A 16,486-nucleotide genomic window follows, 5' to 3' on the forward strand; every position below is an offset into this window, starting at 1 on the left:
GCTTACAGCCCTGAGCCTGCTTCAGATCTTCTGTCTCCCTCTCTCTGCCCTTCCCAACCTGTGCTCGCTGTCTCTCAAAAATAAATAAATGTTAAAAGTTAAAAAAAAAATTCTTTTAATAAAAAAAGAAGTGACTTTTACTACAAAAACACAAATCTGGTTCTGCCTGTCTACATCAGACTTGCAACGTCCTGGTGAACACCTGTCCTGCCTTCTTATGTCACAACCAAAGCCGTAGTAAAATGTTGATTTTAGTCATCCACATAATTTGTTGCCGTTCCAGGCTCTTCCTTTGTTTTCCTATGAATTCTAAGGAAAATATATTTGGGAAACTGAAGTCCTTTGGGAATGCCTAATAACCTAACGCAGAAATCTTTAGCCAAAAAAAATAATCATTGACGACAGCAGCTAATGTTACTCTCAATCTCTACTAATGCCGATTATCCTACCATGTTGAGAAATTCTAATATTGAGAATAAAAAATAGGGGCCCCTGGGTGGCTCAGTCGGTTAAGCCTCGAACCCTGGCTCAGGTCACGATCTCATGGTGTGTGAGTTCAAGCCCCATGATGGGCCCTGTGCTGACAACTCAGAGCCTGGAGCCTGCTCTGAATTCTGTGTCTCCCTTTCTCTGCCCCTCCCCTGCTCACGCTCTCTCTCTCTGTCTCTCTCTCTCAAAAATAAGCATTTTTAAAAAAAAATTTTAAGAATAAAAAATAAAAAGCTACTTTTGAGATCAAAGATCTGGGCCTCTTAAATTCTATGTTAAAATTTACTTTTACAATTTAAAAGTAGCCTCTTTTAAAACTATATTTTAAATTCGATTTCTCTAAAGTTGCTCTAACTCATAACAAATGCTGACCTTGGCAAAGAACGGTGCGATTTTGAGGTTGTTTTCACACATGCCGGTTAGTATCTACCCGGACGGCAGCTCACTCAGTCTTCCAAGGCCCCTGCGCGGGGCTGGTTCTGGTCCTTGCTACAGGATCTGTCCCCACTGCCCGCCCCAGACGCTGAACCTCGGGTTTGTGCAATCGCCAAGTCCCGGCTTGGTCGACAGGGGGCGCCCGACGGACCGGCCAGGACCAAGCACCTGCGAGCAGCTTCCCTGGCCAATTTTTTTTTAAATTTTTTTTTTTAATGTTTATTCATTTTTGAGACAGAGAGAGACAGAGCATGAATGGGGGAAGGTCAGACAGAGGGAGACACAGAATCTGAAACAGGCTCCAGGCTCTGAGCTGTCAGCACAGAGCCCGACGCGGGGCTCGAACTCACGGACCATGAGATCATGACCTGAGCCGAAGTCGAAGGCCCAACCAACCGAGCCACCTAGGCGCCCCCCTGGCCGATTTTTCTAGTCCGGGGGCAGATGGGTGAGCGCCTGGATCCGCAGGGAAGGCACCATGAGGGTAGAAGGCACCGGGGGCATGGGAGGAGCATGGGGGCTTTGGCGGGGAGGGACCTTGCTTACAGCCATCCTGAGAGGCCAACTCACCCATTCTCAATCCAGAAACTGAGTCCTTCCCTCAAAGTCTACCTGAATCCCGCCGGCCACTCCCACCCAATGCTCTCCTCTCCCTTCAGGGGCTCTGGCCCCACTGTTCCCTCAGGAATCCCAAATTGTTCACCCCAGAAGCGGAATCCAGAATTGTTGACCCAAGGTGCAAGTCCCCACCTTCGGCTCCAGAGACTAAGATCAAGGACCCACAGACAATTAAAACAAACTTCAAAAAAAAAAAAAAAAAAATGAGGACTCACAAGAGTTTACCAAGTGACTAAGGGAGATAAATGGTGTCCCTGACAAACATTTGCACCTCAAGGGAAGTCCTCTGCATCCTTTCCGGCTTTCTTTGTCATGACCCATGCAGCCCCTGGTCTGGTGGTTTCGCAGGGATCTTAAAAGCGGGGATTTCCTGCTCAGTGTAAGTGCTTTTTCTCCACCCCAAATTGTGCAGAATTACCCTGACGTTCTAGTGTATCCAATGAGCCCTGTCTCGCTAAGAAGAGGGGGCTCTCCAAACAGAGCAGCAGAAGAAAACATCTGTGGGATGGGGGAATTCTTGTGGCAGAGGTGGCCAAGGATCTTTAAGCTGTTCGGTTGTCCCTGTTGAGGGTTTCCTGCCCAGAGCTCTGCTATAACCTCAATCGGTGACCCGCAGACTGCTGGTGAAGATAATCGCACACCACGGTCAGGGTTTGGTGCTGATCTGTGGAATAGAGTAGAAACCACTACCCCGCAGAGCCAAAGGAGCCGGAGGGACCACAGCAGAGGCCAGACAGAGGTGGGGCAGTAACGGGGTGAGGTTGACCCTCCTGCCACTGTGATCACACCTCAGTGAAGCAGTTCCACACATTAAAGAGCTCTGTGGCAGGTACACAGAGGAGCAGAGGAAAAGGGGCTGGTCTGTGCCCTGATAACAAGTGGGGCCTGAGATGCACCTCAGGCCCACGCATTGTGGCTGTGAGCCAGGTGACGGTGAGCAGGCACCCCAGAGATCCCTCTGAACTCTTCAGAGAGGGAGACACAGAATCCGAAGCAGGCTCCAGGCTCTGAGCTGTCAGCACAGAGCTCGATGCGGGGCTCAAACTCGTGAACCGTGAGATCATGACCCAAGCCAAAGTTGGAAGCTTAATCGACTGAGTCACTCAGGCCCCCTGGTGTGTGTGTGTGTGTGTGTGTGTGTGTGTGTGTGTGTGTGTGTGTGTGTGTATTTGGGGTTTTTGTAATTAGAGAGATAAGTTAACAAGATGGCCCAAGAAGCTTCCACATTAACAAAAGCTTTGGATATAAAAGCACCACTGGATTTAGATGCCTTGTGACTTTTAGTTGAAATTATACGTTATTTTTGTTGTTGTCATACTGGATTTTAGGGTTTTATTTCTCGGATCAGGCCGCTCCCAGTGAAAGAGAATTACTACAGGGCTCACCATCCTCAACCCTAGCAAGATAAATGTTCACCATCCTGGTGAGATATTCAGAGCCAACCACTCCAATGTTTATTTATGTTGGGTTGAAGGTCCAACAAATGTAACTCAAGTAGTAAGTAGCTAAAGCCAGAGAACTCTGTTGGGAAACATCGTTCCAAGTCATATTTTTATTTTTTATTTATTTTTTTAAGGTTTTTATTTATTTTTTGAGAGAGAGAAAGAGAGAGCATCAGTAGGGGAGGGGCAGAGACAGAGGGAGACAGAGGATCCAAAGTGGGCTCTACGCTGACAGGCTGACAGCAGTGAGCCCAGTGTGTCCAAGGCTCTACCACAAATCCTGAGGGCATCGTCCTTCAGAGTTGTGCCCCAGGCAGAAAGGACAGTAGCAAAGGAAAATTATAGTCCTGGAAGAAGAGCAAGTTGCATTATTGGGTTGAAATGGGGACTGAAATGCAGAGACAGAGGGGACCTGGAAAGGCCCAGAGCTCTCCGGCCTTAAATGGCACAACAGGGAGTCTGGATTTCATCTTGAGGCCATGGGGTTCCAAGGCAGGGTTTTAAAGCAGGGTCAACTTCTGCTTTAGGGGCTCCCCTGGCTGCCATCCAGGAGAGAGACTGAAGGGGCAAGACCAGAAGCCAGGTGCCCGGGTTGGGGGGGGGGGGGCAGACGCAAGGACCTTTGGAAGGAACGATATGATATGGTGTGGTCCAGAGTTTTCCTGAGAGGTGAAGAGTGTGCATGATAAAAGCCTGGCCCAGGTGTGAGGCCACCTTCCCCCTTTCCCTGGGGAATGTGGGGACACATTACTTATCTCAGCCTCACTTTCCCCATCTGTAAAGAAGGAGAAGAAGAAGAAGAAGAAGAAGAAGAAGAAGAAGAAGAAGAAGAAGAAGAAGAAGAAGAAGAAGAAGAAGAAGGTAATGAGATGATCTGCCTTAGATGGTTGTGGTAATGATTAAATAAATCATTGAGAGCTTGGCACATGCCTGGCAGAAAGGAGTAGAGAGATCTTTCTGAGAGCTCCTGGCCAGGACAGAGCACACGGCCCTGTGCAACACACGCGTGGCATGAATAAGAGTTATAAAATATTTAAATTTTTTTTACATTTTTATTTATTTTTGAGAGACAGAGAGAGACAGAACACAAGTAGGGGAGGGGCAGACAGAGAATGAGACACAGAATCCGAAGCAGGCTCCAGGCTCTGAGCTGTCAGCACAGAGCCCGACATGGGCTCGAACTCACAAACTGTGAGATCATGACCTGAGCCGAAGTTGGACGCTCAACCGACTGAGCCACCCAGGCGCCCCGAGTTATAAAATATTTTAAAGTCTAGATTGTCTGATATAAGTATGGCTACTCCGGTTTTCTTTTGTTGACCATTAGCATGATAGATGGTTCTCCATCCCCTTATTTTCAGTCTGAAGGTGCCTTTAGGTCTAAAGTCAGTCTCTTGTAAACAGCATATAGATGGGTCTTGTTTTCTTTTCCATTCTATTACCCTATGTCTTTTGATTGGAGCATTGAGTCCATCGGCGTTTAGAGTGAGTACTGAAAGATATGAATTTATTGCCATTGTGATGTTGTAGAGCTGGAGTTTCTGGTGGTGTTCTCTGGTCCTTTCTAATCTTTTTTGCTTTTGATATATATATATTTTTTTTTTTTTCATCTTTTCTCCCCTCAGAGAGTCCCCCTGAAAATTTCTTGCAGGGCTGGTTTAGTGGTCACAAACTCCTTTAATTTTTGTTTGTCTGGGAAACTTTTGGTCTCTCCTTCTATTTTGAATGATAGCCTCGCTGGATAAAGAATTCTTGGCTGCATATTTTTCTGATTCAGCACACTGAATATATCCTGCCACTCCTTTCTGGCCTGCCAAGTTTCTGTGGATAGGTCTGCTGCAAACCTGATCTGTCTTCCCTTGTAGGTCAGGGACTTTTTTTCCCTTGCTGCTTTCATGATTCTCTCCTTGCCTGAGTATTTTGTGAATTTGACTATGATATGCCTTGTTGATGGTCAGTTTTTGTTGAATCTAATGGGTGTCCTCTGTGCTTCCTGGATTTTGATGTCTGTGTCTTTCCCCAGGTTAAGAAAGTTTTCCACTATGATTTGCTCACATAACCCTTCTACCCCTATTTCTCTCTCTTCCTCTTCTGGGACCCCTATGGTTCTGATGTTGTTCCTTTTTAATGAGTCACTGATTTCTCTAATTCTTAAATTGTGCTCTTTTACCTTAATCTCCCTCTTTTTTTTGCTTCATTATTCTCTGTAAGTTTGTCCTCTATATTGCTGATTTTCTGTTCTGCTTTGTCCATCCTTTGCCACCCCCGCATCCATCCGTGATTGCAGCTCAGTTATAGAATTTTTAATTTCATTCTATTTTTTACTTCTTTTATCTCTGCAGGAAGGGATTCTAATCTATTTCTGACTCCAGCTAGTATTCTTATTATCGTGATTCTAAATTCTGGTTCAGACATCTTGCTTGTATCTGTGTTGGTTATATCCCTGGCTGTCGTTTCCTTGGGTTCTTTCTTTTAGGGTGAATTCCTTCATTTTGTTATTTTGAAGGGAGAAAAGGAATTAATGAGGTAGAAAAATTGAAATTAAAAAAATTAAAATTAAAAAATGTTAAAATTAAAAAATTAAACACACACACACACACAAATCGAATAAATGATGCTAGATCCTAGATGTGTTTTAGTCTGGGTGTTGAAAGTGGTTTGACACATTAGAGAAAAAAAGGGGGGGGCAAGAAAAAAAGGCAATCGGTTGAGAATTTGAAAAAATGAATACACTGAAGTAGACTAAAATGAGATGATGGGAGTAAAATAGAATTTGAAAAAATTTACACGAGAGTAAAAAATATAGTAATAAAATTTAAAATATATATTTTTAATAAAAATTGAAAATAAAAATGCATCTTTTCTCTTTCTATATTCAAGAAAAGAAGTGTAAAGGAGAAAAAGAAAGAAAGAAAATTGAATAGATAGACCTGCTAACATATTGAAGTAGGACTGAAATTACTTCGTTTTCCCCTAGAAGTCAGACTATGAAGCGCTTTATAGTCCATAAACTAAGCCGGCAGTGTGACTTGTGTTCTTGAAGAACGAGGTTGGCCCAGTTGGGAGTGGCTCAGTGTAATGGCTCCGATCTCCACTAGATGGCGGTGCTAGCATACTGGGGTGGAGTGTTGTGGCACTGGTAGGTGCGTATGCGCATGCGCGGGAGTGGTGAAAATGGCGCCACCCAGCTACCTGGTCTGTCCTCCTGGATCACCAATGGCGCACCCGTCCTCCATTCTCAGCTCTCATCCCCTACCTGCTCCTTCACTCTCCGTGACCAGACCCCAGGCAGTACCTCTCTCCCGAGTTTTTTCTCAGATGCGGCTGTTTTCCCCGGCCCCTCACTTCCGACGGACTGTGGCTTTGACCCGTTCCGCCCCTCTGTGGGAGGGTCTCACCGAACAATGGCCAAATGTCAGCTGCACCAGGAATGCTTGCTGGATCCTGCTGCTGCCGGTGCCCCGAGTTGACAGCCAGGTGCCAGCCCGCCCCAGAAAAAGTTTGCGAGATAGTGTAGCAGCAGCTTTTCGGGGATTATGGAAAATCACAACACACATCTGGCACCAGGCTTCACCCTTAACAACCTTGTTCCAGCACCAGCGAATGTGACCGTTTTCTGGGGTCTGCTGGGACCAGGTGGCTTCCACAGTGTCTATCAAATGTCCTTCCAGCAGTGGAACCGCTTTTCCCCGTGTGGCCCGAGAGCCTCCCGGACCCCACTCTGCTGCTGGGGATTCACTTTTCCCACCAGAGCACCGCCAGGTATGGAGCTGCGGAGTTGCAGCCTTTGAGCTCCCCTTGTTTACAGTCTTAATGGAATTTAAACCCTCTCCTTTCTCCTTTCTCCCTTTTCAGTTTAGTCCCTGCGGCTGTTTCCAACTTTCCACTTTCTTGCTTTTGGGGAGAGGTGCTTTTCCCGTATTCTCCCCCGCCCCCAGTCTCCGTCCTCTCTCCGCCCGCAAAAGCACCTCCCTTCCTGTGCCTTCTAGCTCCCCAAGTTCACCTCTCCGCGCCACGTACCTGCTGAATTCTGTGGTTCAGGTTGTGCAGATTGTTGCGTTAATCCTCCAATCAGTTTTCTAGGTGTGTGGGATGGTTTAGTGTTGCTCTGGCTGGATTTCATGGGCGCGAGAGGCACAAAAAACTTCCATGCTGTTCCGCCATCTTGGCTCCTCCCCCCCTAGAGTTATAAAATGTTAATGTCATCTCTTTTTGTCACCCCTTGAGCAAGTAGCTCAACCCCAGGTCCCTGGGCCTCACAAACCCTGTTGGCTTTCCCTGTCCCCTGCTGCTGTGGGTGGACCCTTTGGAGATGAGGACAGAGTGACCTTGCTCCCTTCCTCAGGGCAGAGTGACGCCTGCACGTGTGTTTACCTCAGCAAGCCCTGGAACTGATATTTACGTGGTGTGCCACGAATAAAGCAAAATACTCCGTGTTCGGTGTGACTCCCAAACCTGGACCTGGAATTCCGTAACAATAGTTGTCATAGGTTTTGTTGTGAGAATTTCTGAATTCCCAGCTTCCCCCTTCAGATGCCAAGGCCTCACCCGCCCGCCTGGGATGGCAGAGACGGCCCCTCGAGGGTAGGGGTCTCCGCTTTATTCACTGATCATTCCCCCGTGCCTAGAACTGGGTCTAGCCCTGGTGCCTGCTCGGCATTCTCTGGGGGAAACAGAGAAGTGATGTGTTCCCTGGTGTAGACAGGCCAGGTGCTGGAACGCGAGGGAATTCCCCTGCAGGAGTGAAGGTAATGTAGAAAGCCTTTCCCCCTCAGACCCCAGAGAACCGGGAAGGGCTGAGAGGGTCCTCACTCATTAGGAGAGGCGGGCAGGCAAGCTGGGAGCCCCCTCAGCCACAGGGATTGCCTGGCTGGGAGAGAGGCTGGCTGTAATCACTCCAGGGCTCCAGGGCTGCAGCATAGAGGCCAGAGAGTACAAGAGTCCCCTCACTGTCCTGGAATCCTGGGGCTGGGGAGAGGCCAGGTGACAAAGAGAAAGATTTAAAGCCTGAGCTGAAGCGTGTACATTTCAGATGCTCCCTCACGCGATGGTTCTTTGGCCCTTCCCTTCACCAAGGTGGCCAGGCGACAGGCCCTCCTAATAAGTAAATAACAAGGTCTAGCAACAGGATTATAATTGTCCTAATTTCGAAGTAGTGATAGGCATACATGGAACTTTGAGATTCCCCCCCACAGCTTAACGTGCTGAGAAAATGTCTATGACTTCCACTGGGGGGACAAAACTCACGCATTTTTGAGGGAAATGCTGAATTTCAGTTGAAGACAAGGAAAAATGAAATTGTTACGTTTCCCCCTTTTCTGCTCCCGGGGATCCCAGGTTAAGAACCCAACACCCTAGGGCCTGTGTCTGCCTGCCAGAGGATCAATTCTGAACCTCTGGTTTGCAAAGCAGCCGGATGTGCCCTTTTGCAAGGCGGGCAACAGTGGGAAGAGTGGCCGAGCAATGGACAGGTGGCGGGAGCGGGAACCGTTCATCAGAGGGGCCTGGGGACTCGGCTTCAGGATTCAGAGAGTAGATTCCTTGGGCGCTGCCCCGACCTACTGATTCTAATGCCCAGTGTCAGTCCTGGGAATCTGCATTTTAACCTTTATTTATTTTTGAGACAGAGAGATACAGAGCATGAATGGGGGAGGGTCAGAGAGAAGGAGACACAGAACCTGAAACGGGCTCCAGGCTCTGAGCTGTCAGCACAGAGCCCGACGCGGGGCTCGAACTCACGGACCGCGAGATCATCACCTGAGCCGAAGTCGGACGCTTAACCGACTAAGCCACCCCGGTGCCCCAGGGAACCTGCGTTTTAAACAGAAGGCCTGGTGATAATTTTCACCAACATCCCACAACTTTCCTGGTGCCTTGTCCCAATTAGGGAGTCCGGGTAGAGGGAAAGGGCCCTGGGATGCTCTTCACATCCCCCGTGGCCAGAGTGCAGGTGGCGTCAGAGCTGGGAGGTAAGCTGGCAGCTCCTGGCCCCTCCAGGGCCCCTCCGTGTGTAAGTGATGCCTGAAACGTGAGGCCACGCTGCCCCTCTGCTGGGAAACCTGAGCGGAGGAGTGTGTGGCCGGATTGAAGGGCTGGGAACTCCCCGCCTCCTTCCTCACCTCTCTCCCGACCTTCACCCACCTCCAGTTCAATCTCGAACAAGCCAAGGGGCCCCGGCTGCCATCAGGGCCCAGAAAGGAAGCCCGGCCACCATGAGGGCAGGAGAGCGCCCCAGGCTGAATGAAGGTGCACGTGGGCCAGCCATCGGTGTGAGCCAGCGCGGGGGCTGAGGCGCTCCTCTGACCATGAGCCGCCAGCCGAAGAGCCTGGGGGAGGAAGGTGAGTGGTCCCCAGCTCCGAAGGGCCCACCCACCGTTTTCCAGAGCAGCAGCAGCGAACCAGGGGAGCAAAGGGGGTCTCTTGAGGCACAGGGACTGGGCTTGAGCCCAGGGTCTGCCACTTGCCTGCTGAATGGCCCCAATCTGGATATCTAGCCTCTCCCAGCCTCACCCATGAGATGGACGAAGGCAACTTGCTCCCAGGCAGGACCATCGAAGGGACTGCCAAGGGCACATGTAAAGTGCCCCGCACGGTGCTGGTGTTGGCAGAACCCTGAGATCCCAGCAGGGGTCTCAGTCTGCTGCTCTCTTGGTTAGAATCACCTTTCCTCAGCAGTCCCCTCAGCAAACTTCTCTATCTGTCCGTCTGTCTGTCTGGGGCGGGGTGGATGGGGGATGCGGGGATGTTCTGACCTCGTGTCCGCTCCAGGGTGTCAGAGATATGTCAGGACTGGGGATGCTTGTTAGTAAAATTATCGGGGCCAGGTCGTCATCTGGGGCAGTGGGGACTGGCTGAGGGCTCCCCCACAGCAGAATGGGGGTGATCCAGGGAGGGGGACGCCCAGAGGTCAGCCATCTGTCATGCTTCATCTCTTCCAGCAGGCAGTGGGGTGAGAGGACAGGTGAGGAGCGGCTCTCCAGGCACAGGTGAGGTGGGGTGATGCCTGAGTTGGGGTGTATGTGAGATGGGGTGATGCGTTCCTGGTCTGGCCGCCACCCAGTGTTCTCTTCCACCCTCCCTTCCCCTCCCCCCTCCCTTGTAAGGACCCCTGGGGGTGGGGCGGGGGTGGGGGGGGTGGGGAGGCAGGTGCTTTCATTGGGGAAGGGACGGGATGCTGCGCAGAGAGGCCCTGCCCGCAGCCCAGAGTTAGGGACACTGAGTCAAGCCTCAGGAAGCAGTGACCATTTAGCAGGGAAGCACCGTCCACGCAGCGGGTTGGTCGTGGAGCCAGGACCCACACCCGGGCCACCTGACTCCAGACAGCACGCTCGTCACCTCCACAAAGTACCAGCGGTAGTGGGGTTAGGCCACCTTCCCATCAGGAATGCGGCCACAGCTCTTCTGTGAGCCGGGGAAGGCTGTACCCAAAGTGGGGTCACCTGCTCCAGGAGGAGCCGGAGGAAGCCATCGGCAGGAGAGAGGACCCTTCGAGGCCATGAGGAGGGCAGAGGCCATACTCACAGGTCAGGCATCCTACGCTTCGGGTCATGAGACGTGTTGTGGATGTTATGATGCCATTTTCTCTTTCTTGAATCCCCCCGATAAGCGAGGAAGCAGAATTGCAGGAAAGGAAGGACTTCCGGGGTGAGGGTGGAAGAGATTCCGCCAGCCAGTTCTGAGGGGGAGGGACTCGTCTGGGCCCCCACCCAGGCACACTGGACTGGCTCGGACGAACTGGCCAGCATCCACCTCGTCTGTCTCCTTTGCCAAGCCCTTCCCTCTTGTCACCCTCTGCTTCCCCACAGCCAGGGGCCTGAGTCCCGTCATGACAAGTCGGGGGGGTGTGGGGGGGAGGGGAAGAACCCAAGAGAAAGGCTTGTGCAAAAGCCAGGACCCTGGGCAGGAGGGAGGGGCCAGGGCACCACCACTGGCATCTCAGCCCTCCTTTCTGCCCCCAGAGCTCCAGAGCTGCCCCTTGGCCACTGTCTGTCCTCCCTACCCCACCCACCATCCAGTCATTATTTCCCTCCAGACATGGGGACAAGCGTTAGAAATTGTGCCTGCGTGTGGCTGGATGGGAAACCCCTTCCCCACAGGAGGGTCAGCTCTCTTGGTGACAGTTGTCTAGGTGTAGGATGCACAGATCTGTTTCTCCACATCCCATTCTCCTTGCCCATGTCCCTCCTGCACCCAGCCTGGCTCCCCTCTGCCCCAGCTGAGGGGGCTGGCCTTGGTGTCATGGGTGGGCACATGGCCCTCAAGCAGGACTGAGATGGAAAGTCATTTTGCCTAAAACACAAACATTTTCCTACTGAAATATGCCACTCACTGCCCCCCCCCTTGCCATGCACCCTTCTCCCATAAAAAAGAGGAAATGAATTTTCATTTCAGGGGTCCAGATGGTTAAGGAATACAGCAAAGTTAAATATTGGGAATCCATTAGGTTAACTGAAGCCCGATTACATAAAGATTTTCATTTTAAATCTCCTCTGGAGTCACCTCTGACGGGACCTGATAGCCTATTCCTTCAGCTTCTAGGATGTTGAGGGGGGAAACTGTCTGAGAATACAAAGCTATTTTCTCAAAATAATGACAATCTGTCATTCCGTTAGTCGAAGAGGACGGTCAGAACTCTCCTACCTTCCAGATCCTTCGGTAAACGTATTTAACGGTGAAAATCACCGAGCTGGAGGGTGAGCCAGACCCTGCTGGGCCTTCCAGCTTCTCCTCAGCCAATTTTCACTTTGGATCAGGTCCATGCGCCCGAGGAGGCCTGTTACGAGTGAGGGAGTACATGCTGGGGCTTGGAGGTCTTCCTAAGGTAGCAGCTGCTTTTCTGGCTCCTAAATTATTCATTGTGTGGAGTCCACGGAACACTGGCTGTAAAGAAAAACTAAAAAAGTAGAAAAGGCTTGGGGAAGATTGAGGAGCAAATTCTGGCTTGCTTTCCACATTCCGTATGGATTTTGTTCAGTTGGGAAATAACATTACAACAGGAGTCACAGCCTGTAAAAAATGCATGAACCCTCGACTTTCATCCATAGCGTTTGAAAAAATGCTTGGTATAGCTCATGACCAAAAAGAAAACCATTTGTTAGCTGATTGAGGACACACAGAGCTCAGAAGAAGATGCAGACGTATATCGACATTTTTACCCAGTTCTTTCAAGCAACATGCAGCTGGTGTCGGATGGGACCCAGGAGACCTGATGCACACACTCTCTGCTCTTCTGTCCTCTCTGAGAGCATAGCTCAGTTCTAGAACTCTTCTAAAGGGTCACAGCTGCAGTAACACACACTTTCTCACACTCGCTCCTGGTCTTTGGACAGGGTGGCTTAGTTTCTGGCTCTACCCCCCCCCCCACAATGATGGGGGCCGAAACCTTCCAGAGCCATGTGGAAGAACATCTACAGGACAAACCCATCTCTCACTGGCTGATACTGACCTGCTTCCTAATTTGGATGAGTTACCATTACACTTAAATAATCTTGCGTTCACATTTTCTGACCGAACCCCTTTTCCCATAGGAGGGGAGTCAGAGAAGAAAGAGATCAGGGCAGGAGGGAACCAAGAAAACCTATCCGGCCACACATATGATCACCTGTCTTTGCATCTAGAAACAACGCTCATTGCTTTTCAATGAGCTGACACCAGTTACCTCGTGCCATAATCGCAACAATGAGAAACCGAGTCCCAAAGATTGTTAATGGTGGAGTCAGATCCTTGCTCGGTGCCTTTTCTTGCCTTCACAGCGAACATGCTCATGGGGCCTGCCCTGCAGTGACCGGGACCCGGTGTCCCAACCCCACAACAGTTTCATCAGTGCTTCTAGCAACATTCTCTGATGCAGACCACATCCTGCAAAACAGGCTCCAGTATCACACCCTCACCCTCCAGATTTCAACCCAGCTGCCTCATGGGTACAGCTCTCTGGGCAACCTCCCCTGTGGGAACTCCCCACCCCAGCAACCAGATTATAGCCCAGACTCTGCCCTGCCTTGCTCACCCATGCATCAGACCTCTTGGCATTTCCACTGGAGACCCTCCATTCCCTGTTTCCTCTGCCTAGAATCCCCCCACCTTGCTAGCACCGCCACTCCCTTCTCCCCTTCTTCTCTTGGCAAAATCTTGTTCATTCTTCCAGAATCAGAGTGAACATCAGTTCTTTGCTAAGTATTTCCAATCATCCCAGTTATACTTTATCACTCTCTCTCTCTCTTTATTTCCATGACTTTTTTTTTTTTTTGGCCCACCATATTTATTCCTTCTTTCTAAAAACAAAATGTGTTTATCTAACTTGTTGTCAAAAACCAGCTTCCTAAATATCACCAACACAACCTATTGATAAGATAAAGCTGCTTTATTGCTTATAGCGAGAAAAGCTTTGGAGGGCCTCAGGAAAGGGAAGGGAAGGTCAGAATTTACTGAAAATTGAAAGTTTGATTTAAGGCAGGACTTTCAAAGTGGGGGCTAGATTGGAATTGGATGAGAATTCTAATACAAGAGTCAACAATAAATGGCAAGGTCAGGATTTTGAGGCAAAGCATTCAAAGAATCTTTGAGTACAAATTTTTGGTGATGCTTTCCATTGAAGAGTTGATGAGTCTTTGGGAAAATCCTGCAATGACCAATCAAGCCATTTGCCTGGGGGAGGAGACTCTTGGAAAAAAATAAAGTCATGCTAATGAAGACAGAGGTATAACACAAAGTCATCTTAATGAGGACCCTAAGGTGTAGTTTTGGGTTCTCTGTGTCTGGGCGGAGTGTGGGATAGATGGTTTCTGTTCTCAGTTGGTCCTTGTGGTCATTATTCAGCCCAAACTGAAGGTCAGACCATCAATATCTGAGAACATCAATCCAGATCTTCACCACTGTTTGAGGTATCATAATTGCATGTCAATCACCTGTGGATAGTTGTTTCAACCTCCCAGTTTCTGGGGATAGTTGTTTCAACCTGTGTGTCAGGTTTTCCAGTTCTTTCTTCTGCATGACCTTTTGCTGAATCATTTGATGCATAGCAGGTATGCAACAGCATTTAAAACTCTGGAGATCACACATCTGAACACCGGTACACAGACAAATACAAAGAGAAGGATTATGGCCAGAGTTTGCATAGTTCACTTTTCAGCCAGGAGCCAAGAATGCCCAGACTAAATAAAATAACAGATCTCATGCACAATCAGAAAAGTCCATGGAACCAAATATGGGATCAAAGTTCCCCACTTCCTGATATCTTTGTTTACTTCTTGGATATTTTCAGTCATGTTAAAGATCTCTGAGAGGTCTTCAGGAATGCAAGTATAACATTCCTCCCCTGAACATTGCACATTACCCTCGAAAGGCCAAAATATATCTGAAGCAGCTCTGATATAAATCATCTCTCGTCCAATGTCATAAACCTCTCAGGAGATGGATTCTTGGTGGATTATCTAACCACCTTTTATTCTCTCAATAATAGCACATAAGTTTCATTTTACCATCCAGACTTCTTCTAAAGTATGGAAATGAAAGTCCTGAATTTCACATTACCCCTAGAATAAGTAGGAGTTTCAGTTCTGGAATTAAGGCCCAAGTTTTCTTTCTTCAATGAAACTGTTTACTAATCTTGTTTTCCTAGAGGGCAAACTACTGGGCCAAAATGGATCCTGGGTGATGTCAGAAGCAAGTCTGAGAATAGGTATTAGTTTACCTAAGTAACAAGTTCCTGTCTGATTTGCGGGTAATAGTAGGCTTCTGTACCAGATCCAATACCAGTCACTGGGGGCCACATAATGATCTGGTTTGGGCCAAAATACTACTATGGGATTGTGAAATAATGCTGTAAAGTTTTGACACCGTTCATCAAAAATAGATTGGTATCAGGAGTGAATGTTGTAGTATCGAGGTTATTAGGTGGGTCTAAAGGAAAAGTAACGTGTTTTATTGATCTGCGAAAGCGAGACAGTCTCCAAAAATACACCACCTGTCCCGTGATCTCCTTCTAAGCTTTAGTTCAGTGACACTATTGTTTCAGCAGAGTCAAGTCCCTCCTAGAATGTGATGGGGGTTTTGGGTTTCCGGCCACTTGGCCTATTGTGGAATTTACCATCTAAAACATCACGCAATGGTTGAGTCCAGTTTGCCAGAAAACCAACTGATTTCTTACATGGAATTGGGACCAAAGACAGCTGAGTGGTTCCCAAGGGAAATATGCACTTTAGGTAGTTCATGGGTGAATGGTAACTGGGTATTGGATTCATACCAAGGAGTGATTAAGGAAGCAAACAGGGCTTTATTAGTAACACAACTAAATACAGCTTTACGTTAGTGCAGGATGGAATTTAGGTTAAAGAGTAGAAAACAGGGGAATACAGGTTACAGAGTGACAATCTATGGTCTTGTTCCATGGATCTTGGGCACAACTGTCTATATCCAAAGACTGTCTGCTTCAAGAGGACTTCTAAGCACCCTCAGCTTGAGGCCACCAGTAGCGATGGTCTTCCAGTAATTTGAAGATGGTGATGTCTCTTCAGTCAAAAGACACGAATCCAAGAATCGACCCCTTGAGAGTTTCACTACTGTGCTAGTTGTTAACAATACCTGCTAGAATCCTTCCAGTTGGGGTTCTGAGACAGTCCTTTGATTAACGACAAAAATTCTAGACTACAGCTGAGATTTCAAAGAAGTTTCAGGGTAAAACAAGTAGTATCTGTAGGTGACAGAGACTTAAAATGGCTATGGTTAGCTTATTACTAATAACTTACAAAAGTGAAATATTTCATAGCAATAATGAAACTGGCCAGGAAATTTGGTTGTTTCTATGGGATGCAAAACAAACATAGTAGGGCAATCTAAAAGTTTTGGGCAAAACGTTTATAATGAGTAGGCATGTTTTTGTATACACAGGGAACATTATATCTGACTTATAAAGTTGGTTAAACATAATCTTTACAGAGAAAAAATATCTTGAGATATAATGTATAATTAGATAAAAACATATACATAACATAACAAGAACATATCAATCAGATAAGAAAAATAGATCAAGAAAATTATGTAAAGAGGGGTGCCTGGGTGGTTCTGTTGGTTAAGTGTCTGACTCTTGATTTTGGCTCAGGTCATGACCTCATGCTTGGTAAGATCAAGTCCCACACAGGACTGTCAGAACAGAGCCTGCTTGGGATTCTCTGTCTCTCTCTCTCTCTCTCTCTCTCTCTCTCTCTCTTTGCCCTTCACCAGCTCATGTACATGTGTTCTCTCTCTCTCTCTCAAAATAAATAAATAAACAAACATTTTTTAAAAAGAATATTATGTAAAGAGATTCATTCAGTCCAGAGTAGGTCCTAAGCTTATGTGGGTTTTTTTTTTTTTTGAGAGAGAGAGAGAGAGAGCACATGCACATGTGCACTGGAGAGGCAAAGGGAGAGGGAAAGAGAATCTTTTTTTTTTTTTTTTTTTTTTTTTTTTTTAGGAGACAGAGAATCTTAAGCAGGCTCCACAGCCAGTGCAGAGACTGATGCAGG

At 48.0% G+C, this 16,486-nt stretch overlaps 1 protein-coding gene across 1 annotated transcript in view; it reads left to right on the forward strand.

Moving 5' to 3' along the window:
- The first annotated feature begins 9,017 nt into the window (after positions 1-9,017).
- Positions 9,018-16,486, forward strand: part of TMC2 (transmembrane channel like 2) — a 67,992-nt gene continuing 60,523 nt past the window's right edge. The window contains exons 1-2 of the mRNA XM_042931430.1: positions 9,018-9,323; positions 9,923-9,970. Of these exons, the coding sequence (XP_042787364.1) occupies positions 9,290-9,323; positions 9,923-9,970 (82 nt within the window). The 5' untranslated portion in view covers positions 9,018-9,289. The remainder of the gene's footprint in view (positions 9,324-9,922; positions 9,971-16,486) is intronic.

This window comes from Panthera leo, chromosome A3 (assembly GCF_018350215.1).
Source record: "Panthera leo isolate Ple1 chromosome A3, P.leo_Ple1_pat1.1, whole genome shotgun sequence".
NCBI classification, from domain to species: Eukaryota; Metazoa; Chordata; class Mammalia; order Carnivora; family Felidae; genus Panthera; species Panthera leo.